At 39.1% G+C, this 12022-nt stretch overlaps 1 protein-coding gene across 6 annotated transcripts in view; it reads right to left on the reverse strand.

The window, feature by feature from the left end:
• Positions 1-4660: 4660 nt before the first annotated feature.
• The window catches only part of SH3RF1 (SH3 domain containing ring finger 1), a 163062-nt gene continuing 155700 nt past the window's right edge, over positions 4661-12022 (reverse strand). For 4 of the 6 annotated variants that reach the window (XM_039541565.1, XM_039541567.1, XM_039541563.1 and 1 more), the window contains one exon: positions 7195-9952. In XM_039541565.1, the coding sequence (XP_039397499.1) occupies positions 9784-9952 (169 nt within the window). In that variant the 3' untranslated portion in view covers positions 7195-9783. Of the gene's footprint in view, positions 4711-6905; positions 7130-7194; positions 9953-12022 lie in introns of those variants that run through there. The other 2 variants (XR_005599389.1, XM_039541566.1) reach the window with 2 other exon arrangements.

Below are 12022 nucleotides of genomic sequence, written 5' to 3' on the forward strand. Positions count from 1 at the left end.
ATGATAAGGTCAAAGCACGCTCAAATAGCGATTTCCTCTCTCTCACACACAAATGCAGATTTTCTACCGGCAAACCTCTGCCAGCATTAATGATAACGTACAGTAGTTGTGTAAGATCAAGAGTGCAGGATTGCTCAAAGTGCTCTTTCAACTGCCTCTTGTGCTTGGCACATCAAGATCTCAGAACTGTTTAAAAGTAGGTTTAGCTCTTATTCAAGAAAAATAGAAGCCGTATCACTGATATACCAGTATATCTCAAACCGTTAATTGTAGGAGCGTGCCATTCTACATTCAAAAACTGAATCTGATGCAGTCTTTACTGGAAGAAGGGGAAAGGTAGCTTGGAAAATTCCAACTTCATCAATGCTAGTCAGTAACACTAGGACTCATGAATAAGGCTGGGAGTTTGTCACAGAAGTAATTGATTCCATGACCTCCATGACTTCTGCAACGGCTGGTGTGCCTGGCACGGGGGCCGCCTGACCAGCTCAGGCAGTCCCTGGGCCAGTCACACTGGCCGCTGCTGGGGCAGTCTTGGCCCACCACACCACACTTCCCCAGCAGCAACCGGAGTTTGGGAGGGGTCAGGGGGTTGGTGCACAGGATGGGGTGAGGTCTCTGGGCAGCACTTACCTTGGGGGGGCTCCCCGAAAGTGGAGACATCCCCCTACCTCAGCTCCTAGGCAGAGGCATGGCCAGGCAACTCTGTGCTCTGCCTCCACCTGCAGGCACCCGCCCCTGCAGCTCCCATTGGCTGTGGTTCCTGGCCAATGGGAGCTATGTAGCCAGAGCTCTTGGCAGAGGGGGCTACAGGTCAGCCTGGCCACACCTCCGCCTAGGCCCTAGATGCTGAGAGAGGGGGATTTCACTGCTTCCGGGGAGGTGCGAAGCCAGGTAGGGAGCCTGCCATTCCCATAAGCCCTGCACCACCCACAATGCCCATGGGCCACCTCCCCTGAGCACCCATGGTAACCCCCCACCACCAAGATTTAGTCAGGGGTATATAGTATAAGTCATGGACAGGTCACGGTCCGTGAATTTTTGTTTGCCCATGATCTATCCATGACTTTTACTAAAAATACCCATCACTAAAACATAGCCTTACTCATGAACACTTACTTAGTAGGTTCTTCTGTGGCCCCCTCACCAAAATATCTGGAGTGCTTCACTATCACTAGTGAATTTATCCTCATATGACTCCTGTGAGGTAGGGAATGGGAAGTGCTATTATCCCCATTTTACAGATGGGGTATGTCATAAACATACAGCTAAGGGTAGCAAAAAAATCCCTCTTTACCCTGTAAAGGGTTAATTCCTCTTTTACCTGTAAAAGGTTAAGAAGCTCAGATAACTTGGGTGGCACCTGACCAAAATGACCAATAAGGGGAAAAGATACTTACAAATCTGTGGGGAAGTTTTTTTGTTTGTGTCTCCAGGAGTCAGCAAGGAAACAGGGCAGCGAAAATATCTCCCTAAACCATATCTAAACTAAGCATTTAGTCTTGCAAAAATAGAAATAGCAAAAAAATGCGTTAAATCACCTTTTGTTTTAGCTTGTGAATTTTCCCTGTGCTAAGAGGGAGGTTTATCCCTGTTTTTGTAACTTTAAAGTTTTGCCTAGAGGGGAAATCCTCTATGTTTTTAAATCTTTTGTTGCTCTGTAAAGTACTTACCATCCTGATTTTACAGAGGTGATTCTTTTACCTGTTCTTTAATTAAAATTCTTCTTTTAAGAAGCCAATTAATTTTTTATTGTTCTTAAGATCCCAGGGTGTGGGTCTGTGTTCACCTGTACCAATTGGTGAGGATATTATTCTCAAGATCTTCCCCAGAAAAGGGGGTGCAGGGCTTGGGGTAATGTTTTGGGGGAATAGGACTACAAGTGGTCCTTTCCCTAATTCTTTGTCTAAATCACTTGGTGGTGGCAGCATCTGTTCAAGACAAAGCAAAATGTGTGCCTTGGAAAAGTTTTTAACCTAAGCTGATAAAAATAAGCTTAGGGGGTCTTTCATGTGGGTCCCCACATCTGTACCCCAGAGTTCAGAGTGGGGAAGGAACCCTGACAGGGTACTAAGGCCAGAGCTTGGGCTCTGAAGCCTGGGTGTGAGGAAGGTTTCATAGCCCAAGTTCCAACCTGAGGAGGAATGTCTACACAGCTATTTTTAGTGCTGTGCACAAGCCTGTGCCTGTAGACCCAGGTTCTGAGACTTGCTGCTGTGGATTTATTTTTGCAGTGTAGACATACCCTTAGGCACAAACACCATCCCCCAGTCTCTAGGGCACCAGGTGGTTATCTAGGGGTGTTCACACTCTCCTTTTTGTTAAGCTTTTAAATGATGTATCTTTTTGTGCATTGGAAAAAGGCTCCCACGAAGGGTTGGTCTCCAAATAGCCTGAAGAAAGACTTACTTATGCCATCCTTACAAGGAAGTTACACTGCATGTTGCCTATGGGACTCTAGTGATTCATGAATTATTGAAGTCAGATTATTTGAATGATCTATAGAGAGAGTAGAGGTTCTCTATGTTCCACAGTACTAGAGATTAAAAACTGGATATAGCCACAAACTACCAGCTTTGATAAGGACTAATAAAATGCCAGTTTTTCCTGATTGGATTACATTTAAAAGAGAGCAAGACTGCCTGGTACCAAATGGGGGAGTGGAGCAACAGCCTTTAAACTTTTGTTTACATTTAAACATTTTAGGGATAGAGTTCTTCAGTTTTTCTGAAAATCTCATCCAGCTGGAATAAGAAATCTAACCTAGGGCATGTCCCTCATTGGAGAATACATAGAAGGTCACCACTTTAAAGTGATTCAGCTGCTGACTCATCTCCTCTCCCCTCCCATGTGTGCACAGATATACCATGAGAAAATCGTGCAGGAACTAACCCCAAGACAGCTGTGGGCTAGCAGCAGCTAGCAAACCAGATGTCACTCTGCAATTCTGGACTTGCACATACATGGTTTTGATTGAAACATGACCAAGTCTCCCATGTGTCACTGGATACTGCTAAATGCCATTACCTTTGATCTACAGCCTTCCCCATGCTAGTATGGAAAATATGAACCTTAAGAAAAGGATAACACAGCCCTAACAATGCTTTTATTTTTTCCAATGATATGAAAAGTTATCAGGTCTTTTTTTCAGATGTCTAGGAGATGTTTGTTGAACTATGGTTAAGCTTGGATGCTTATTACCTTAGCGGTTCCTCTAGTTTAAAGATGACACACAGTAGTGGAATAGGGCAGGGAAACCTGAACTGTCCCTGTGTATGCTGCCATTGCTCTACCAGCTCATGCAGACCAGTCAAACCCAGTTTAAAGCATTTGAGGTGCATCCATGCTTAATCATAGTTCAACAGACTTTTCTTAGACTTTTTTTTTTTTTACAGTCTGACAGCGGTGGTGTAAAGGAAGAGGTGCAGGCTGGTCATCTCACTCTCAATCCCAGTGAACAGTCAAGTCTCAGAGTTAATATTATTGCAGTTTGTTAGCATAGTTTGATGATTTAATGATTTTGAAGGCTGGACCAAGACAAAACATTTTTACAAAGTATTTATACAGCTCAAGGTGGCTAATGAGATTTTTGTTAATGTTTACTAAGCTCCAGTCTCAGAAAGCATTTATGGGCTTCTGAGCCACTCACACTACTAAAGTCCATGGATGTTAATGCTGTAGCAAGAGGAATGATGCTGAAGGAAGATCTTATGTAAGTGGACTCCCAGACTTCTATGCCATCATCTGTGAATTCCCATATGCAATGAACCGGCTGGGAAGAACCTTTGATTCTACTTTTCAGAGGTTGTTTTTAGAAATATATCCAATAAATAAAAGTAATAAAGAAGAGATGTGAGCAGATGGAGAGGTAGATTTGAGACTCATCAACAGAGAGGTACTAATGAACTATAAGAACAGATGAGGTCACCTGGTGAGAAAAGAGTACTCTTATGTGACCTTGGAACACATTGGGTTTGGCAAAATTTGGAAATGTGGCTCCTAGGTGGCTATGGAATCCTGCAGCAGATAGAGAAGAAAAGTTCCTCTATGTACACCGCTACCCCAATATAACGCAGTCATGGGGAGCCAAAAATCCCTACCGAGTTATAAGTGAAACGCCGTTATATCGGGGTAGCGGTGGCAGGGCTGCAGCGGTGATTTAAAGAGCCCAGGGCTCCGGCCGCGGGGAGCCCCAGGCCCTTTAAATTGCAGGTGGAGCCCTGCTGCTGCAGCCCCCGGGTAGCTGCAACAGGGCTCCAGCGGTAATTTAAAGAGCCCTGGGCTCCAGCCGCTGCGGGGAGCCTGGGCCCTTTAAATCGCCAGCCCAGCTGGAGCCCCGCTGCTACCGCGCTATATGCAAACCCATGTTATATCGGGTCATGTTATAGCAGGGTAGCAGTGTATGAGGAACAGTTGTGAGTGTTATTTATGTAGGTTGAGTCCAAAGATAGAGAGTCCATCATCCATAGCCCATGACTATGCCATAAATAACCACTATAGTCACCTATTTTAAAATCCCCATGAAAGTTGACAGGAAATTAACCATAAAAAAAATCACATTCACAAGTAACATAAAAGGTTAAACTAACCACAAAAGCTGGAAAACCAGTGCTGAGATTTTCATCCTCAATCTGACATGTGTCGAAGTAGTACAGGAAGTTCTCCAAACAGCATGTGATCTTCTCTTAATCAAGTGCTGCATTACCATGACTATGAAAGAAAGTTAGAGCAGCTACCTTATTTCTGACTTTCCTGACTTTAGGGAGATCATTGAATATAAGAAAACTAAATTCATCTGTAAAACTTGGTCTGTTCTACTAGGATAGTTATGTTAAGTTTCACCCTCGCATGACATCCTTAAATGCCATGTATAAAAGAAATAATTTTAAGGCTTGAATTTTTATCTGCACAAAAAATGACGTTAGAAATTTATTAAGCACTAATGAGCCAGATGTGTTCCTAATGCAATATTTCACAGCAAGGGCTTGCTTTTGCTTCAGCTGCAAGAAAAGAAAAACTTAACATGTATTGTACATCCACTGTAAAGCCTAATTCCATATTCTTTTTGGTGATATAAATTAAGCAGGACTTTTTTCTTTATTAAAAAAATAGAGGCCGTGGGCTGGAGTTGATTACAACACACAAGTCAAACACAAACCCTAGTCTGTGCCCACTTATTGCATGCCCCAATTAGTTTGGTTTATTTATTGCTTGAACTAACGTGGTATAATGTGCCTCTCGTGTTCAAATTATGCAAATATGGTGGGGATCCACAGTAATTTATCAAATGCACCTGGGAGAAGGGGAAGAAAATAACTTGTTTTTTCTAAGACTAAGCAATTTATAAGGAAAAAAAAGACAATATCTCAATTTGGTTGCAATGCAAAAAAATCAAACAGGAAGACTGTGCTGTATGTATGATCCATCTGGATCATGGTACAGTACTTAAATGGGAAGCAATATCTAAATATCTCAGAACAGCACTCTGAAACCCTCAAAGGTAAAAAGGAGCACTCATCATGAGTGAAGTCAAAGTGAACTGTTTGATATTGGGCAAGGCAATTTGGCCAACCTGAGATTACTCTGCATAAAAGAGAAGGAAAACAAAAAATGCTTATACAAAGCATCAGACCATTGTAGATTATGATACAGTTATTGCTGCAGTCAAAGGTAGTGCAGGCATATTGTTTAACTGTGGCATTGAGAGTAGACATCTCATGGTAAAGCTTAGTGCTACACTACAGCCAGACAGGGGGTTTGTATTGCATTTTGTTCAAGGAAATGCATACCATAAAATGCATATCATATGCCCTTCCCTTTACCCTCTCATCCTTCAAGCCATCCCTAAAACTGGGGTCCCCATCTCATGTTCTCTTCTAGCTCCTTCTCATTTGTCTCAACACGATTCCATCTTGCCTCTCTTCCCTCTTCTCTACTCATTCCCTCTCTCCCTTTTCTCAACCAGTCTCTTGCCATAGACAGTCCCTTTTACATTAAAACATACTCCTTTCCCCTCTCCCCTGAATATAAAACAGTCCCTCCCCACTGGCCTAAAGCATATACTACATTTTAAGATCTGTATGGCTATTGTTCTCTTCTAGCTCCTTCTCATTTGTCTCAACACGATTCCATCTTGCCTCTCTTCCCTCTTCTCTACTCATTCCCTCTCTCCCTTTTCTCAACCAGTCTCTTGCCATAGACAGTCCCTTTTACATTAAAACATACTCCTTTCCCCTCTCCCCTGAATATAAAACAGTCCCTCCCCACTGGCCTAAAGCATATACTACATTTTAAGATCTGTATGGCTATTGAGTCATGTAAACAGAATTAGCAGTAACTATTAAATATGGGTTGAAATTCCATCCCATGTTTGTAATTATCTGTACATTTTCAATGTCCAAAGGGCAGAACAGCATGCAAGGTAAACATTTGTCATGTTGCATGGAGGGATATTTACAGACCAAATTAGAAAGTGCATGCATACAGTCAGATTAAGACACTCAGAGCTGAACAGACTACTGATGAAGAGTGTGCATTGATTTCATTGAGTTGCACCTACTTACACCAGTGATTAATATTGCCCTGACTGTAAACAACATTCACTTCTCTGTAATAACATTGTGGTGATAAATTCATAACAAAGCAGACAAATCACATTATTTTTCAGTATGATTTGGGTACATAATTTCTTCAAATGCTTCTAAAAATGGAGAGAGATGCGCTGGTCTGACCTCCCTCATTCACACATACACAAAACAATGTTAACTTCCTCTTTTCTTGTGGTTTTAGACACTGAATTTTGCAATAAAGTCCAAAAGAATTCCTGCTGTTGTAATCTGAAAATGACTATCCAAATATACCAGACACATATCCTTCCAGGGAAACACTTTACTATTCATATGTACCTGATGATACTCTGCCAGTCTTAAACTGATGTAATTAGACATGTTCAGCTTGGCATGGAAATCTTTTTGTGGTGAGATTATTCACAGAATCATCGATATGGAAAAGATCAATCAGGTCATCTAGTCCTCTCTGCTGCTACTACATTATATTTTTCTGAACTTCCCCTTGAAATGCATCTTATGGTATATGAATATTTTTTTTCTTTATAAACACACATATCCACCTGTGAATTATGAAATTAAGTTTTGTTAGTTTTATTTGTAAACTTGTTATACGTAATTTCTATTTAATTTTAGCATACACTTTCTGCTTAAGCTGTTTGCTAAGAAAATATTTATTAGGAATAGGAGCTTAACACAGTAAATCAATACTTAACATTTCCTGGGCCACAATGATAGACACAAAATATTTTACAAAAATTGTTTATGGAATTACACAAAACAAATGCACAGAGTTTGTCAGTTTTTACGCTGACTTAATCCCGAAAAACAAAAACCAACCCTACAAAGATCACAAGAAAGGCATGATAAACTGCATTTTTAATCATTGTTGCACTGCTGTGTAACAAGCCCTTGTTACAAAACATTAATTTAGTGTCTTTAAAAAGTCAATAGAAAATGTATTTAATCTAACACAACTATTAACAGCTGATATTTTAACTGACTTTACACCTTGAAACCTTATGAATAGAGGTACTTTAGTCACAAAGTATGGAGAGTAGAGCGCTTGAAAAAGAAAAGTTTTTTTTAACCTTTAGTAGTCTTTTTTTAATATAAAATGCACTAATTTCCCAAAATAAGAATATTTTGACACATTAGTGTCAATTTATACTGATGAAAGCTGATGATAGCTTCTTCCTAACTAAAGTTCATTTCACAAAACCTTAATATATTACATGAATATTCAAGTAAATTATTTAAAAATATTTAAAAAGCACAAGAATTGGATTGTACAGTGTTTCATACATATGGTTAGCTTACGAATGTTGTCATTTCCAGCTATATATATTTATAGATATTCATTTTTAAGACCATCATGACACTACCTGATATTACAGGAAATCCTTATGGTTAATGTTTATTATTCTTCCATTTGTAATTCATAAAATTAAAATTTCAGTTGCATTTTAATCCAAAGTTATGCCAATGATTTAATTCATCACCAGCTAGTATATTCCTCTTTCTGTGTGCTGCACAACATTACATCACACTGCTGGTCCCACTTTGTGAGATGCTGAACATCCTCAACTTCCATTGACTTTTATGGGAATTGATGGTGCTTAGTACCTTGCAAGTGAGAGCAATGAAACCATTATAATAAAGCAACAGTAAAAAAGACAAGCTCGGCTGGATGCTGTCCCAGCTATATGCTGTGGGTTCACCAGCATCAAACCTCTCACAAAACCCGCAAAGAGTAAAAGTAGGGTTCTCCTTGCAGGGTTTCTTCTTTATACCTATCACCCTGGAGTGATGTAAAAATGTTTTATTATTGACTCAAACACTGAACACCTACTGTGTTGAGAGTGAGCCACTCACTAGTCTTGGTCAGTGGATTTTGGACTACAACAGAATTCTGGTTTTCTTAATATCCCCTGCAATGGGCAAATTCCAGAGCAAAATAACCCACAACAGGAAATTGGAATTAAAAATACAAATCATGCACAGTTTACATTACTGTGAGACTTCAGTAATACATGCAAGACAATGAAAAAGTCAGAACGTATCAAAGTAGCAACAGTTAAAAATTTAGCAAAGTTTTCACAGTGTCTCTTTACAGCCTTTTACTTTAACACAAGTGCATCACTTACCATCACTATTGCTCAAACATTTTAAAATGTCTCCTGGCCATGCAGATCACTTTGGGGGGAAAAAACCAAAGCAAATTACATTTCTTAGGCATTTTTAGACATTGAATACAACTTGAATTTTACAACCCTAGGAAATAAGTCACTGTTATCAAACTACAAGTGTTTCCCAAATATAATTTGTTCTACTGTTGTGCTTTAACATTCGTTTTATCTCAGTTACAGCCTGAGAGTACTAAATGCCCAAAGAACTAGCCAAATATGCAAAGTTAAACTTTCTTCAGCTATCCAAATTCTTGAACAGACAGAAGCTACAGGGAATTTCTTATTGGCATCCTCTTAATTTCTTCCTTCCCATCCTTCAGACTGTTGAGGTTTATTCAGTTGCCCTGTTATGCCTTTGCCTTCCAGAAATGTTACACTGCTTGGGCAGTTATTACGGAATAGAATTAGACTCAAGAACAACTGATATATTCTGTCCTAAGTAAAAACTCACACAATTCCATTTTTTTCCCAGTTTGCAATTTCAGTTTGACACCACAACTCAACATTAACCCATAAAACAAAGACTAATTCCACTGTCATACACAGTGGGGAAAAAAGTCAGGAGGAAAAATGGGAGGCTCTATGTCAAAGATAATCACTCGCTCATAAGGAGAGAATCCAGCTTCCCCTTAGCTACCATTTCATAAATTAATAATTTGTTAAAATCATAATCACAAGAATTTAGTTATTACACAAAATTCAAGTTTTAAAGAAAGAATAAATTAGTTACAGCCTTGTAAACAATTGTTCATTTGTGTAACATTTTTTGAAGGAAAAAGAGTTCCCCTGTATAATAAATGAGACAGTACAAGGCACACATTACACTTAAGAATCCAAAGTGATAAAAATAGCAGATGCCTTCATCATCTTTGTTTGCTTGCAATTGTGCTACAGAACACTGGAGAAGTATATATAATTTTGTTTATATTACAGTCATTTGAAAGTCTTCCATGACTGCACTGTTTCTGCTAATATATTTGTGCTATTTTATTGTGTAGTGTGATTTGCATCTGTTGAAAAGGATCTTCTCAGATGTTTTCTACAAAGCTGCCAGGGAAAAGGCCAGTTTTTCCATTTCGTTGCAGTGTACCTTTGAACCAGCCATCCTCACGTTTTTTGTGTACAAAAACAATGTCCCCTTCCTTAAGTTCAAGTTCTGCTTCACTCTGAGGAGGATAGGAGACCACAACCCTGTATCTGTACAATAAAAAGGCATTTTAGTTTAGGATTTTTACAAAATGTTGTACTATTTACAAAAAAGTTCCTATACATGTTACAACTTATCAGAACAGGAAGCTTCCTGGAACTAGTTACAGAGCTCATAAGAACTGAAAAATAAATGTATCCTGGACAGAAAATAACAGAATGTTAAAATAAGGAATCCAAGTCAAATGTACATAAAATACCTCTTGTGGTCTTTCATTAGATCCCTGTAAAAATATATAAAAGGGTTATGACAGGCAATGGGAAACAAATGTAAACACATTTTTGGATATATATGTGCTGTCTTCTTCCAGCTACAGTTACTTAACAATAATCAGACTTAAGGATTGCACAGCAGTAACTGTACTTCATTTCCCAATTGCATGATTATGTGATGACATATTTTAAAAGAGTAACTAACAAGACGTATTTGCTTGCATGTTTATTATTTGTATAGTCTTTCTAGATTATAAGATCTTCAGAGTAAGAAGCATGCTACCTTATTTGTTTAGACAGTGCCTAGCATGTTTTGGGGCTACTGTAACACAAATAATAAATAATTACTGTACATAACGTGTAGATCAGCATTTTCCTCTGGCATCTGGACTGTTGAAGGTAAACGTTTTCTTCAAATACCATAAGAAAAAGCTCTAATTATCTCACTGTAATATAAAAATAATACTCTTACACTCACAAGTTACATACCAAATTAAAAACATTTCCTAAAACTCACTTTTCCCCAAATCTGTTTTAAGCACATATAGGACCATTCAGTCATCTTGGGCTATGTCTATACTACACATCACTGATAGCGGCATGTAACATATGTAAGGTGACCATATTTCCTACAATAAAAATGGGACACCCCCCCTCCCCTGGGGCTGAGCATCCGAGCTCTGTGTTGCCTGCAGCTGGGGCTGCCCGCCCCCAGGCTCCATGCCACCCGTGGCTAGGGCTAGACGTATGGCCACCCTAAGCATACTTGTAGCTACATGCTGCAGTGAAAGTCAGGGTGCATCCACACTGCGGAGTATAGCTACTTAAGTCAGTGAAAGACTCTGGCAGAGAGCAGACAGCAGGGGAGGGCTCCCGCAGGGTAGCGGGGAGGCAGCAGGACACTCCACTGCTAAAAACAGCAGTGTAGACAAGGGCAAGTGGCGAATCATGTAGGGTATGTTATCAGGTACTTACCCACACCCTTCTTACTCTACTTGCCTAAGCTGTGCCTTGTGGTCTACATTGTTATTTATACCTGTCTCAAAGGGGACTATGTGTGTATGTACACTACACACTGCTGAAAGAAGTATGCAGTGTAGACATACCCTTACAGTAGTTCAGGTTCAAAAAGGCCTACAATTTAGATCTGTTACAACTTTGCAGACAGCTGTGCTTCTAATCTCTGTCAGTTTCACAGGACAATTTTGTACCCCAACCCTATCTATACAATTCATGTCTTCATGTTAAAGTCAGATACAACTATAGCCCATCACTGAATGCAGAACTCTCAATCTTCCAGTTTAAAAATAGCTAAGTGCACTATTAGGCCATATGTTTGGCAAAAAGTAATCTGGAATTTCCAGCAAAAATAAATAGAATTTGCAACCACAAAGACTATTAAACAGAAATACAATAATATGTTAAAGGTCTGACAAACAGAAAATGCCAAAATATTCAGAGTAAAGATGAAATGCCTGCAACAACCCACCTTGTTATGTTTAACAGCCACAGCATAAGGACTAATTTGACAAGCAATACACTATATGCTACATCACTGAAAGAGAGAGACTCATGTTACCTCTATGCTATTTGTTTGAGTATATTTTATTCTTTTTTAAAAAAAGCTAAACTAAAAAGAAAGACTACTGAAGGAGCTTTATTATATATAAATGAAATATATGGATACAGTCAAAATATTTAGGGACATGTACCAGCACAGTAGAAATTTTTTAAAGTCTTTTGGCAAAGTTTTACTGCTTTAAATAAAAACTTATATGTGGTAAAGATCATATTAGAAATTAATCACTTGTCACATTTTATTTATATACTGATTTAATAAATCAAAGC

This window comes from Mauremys reevesii, linkage group 5 (assembly GCF_016161935.1).
Source record: "Mauremys reevesii isolate NIE-2019 linkage group 5, ASM1616193v1, whole genome shotgun sequence".
NCBI lineage: Eukaryota > Metazoa > Chordata > Testudines > Geoemydidae > Mauremys > Mauremys reevesii.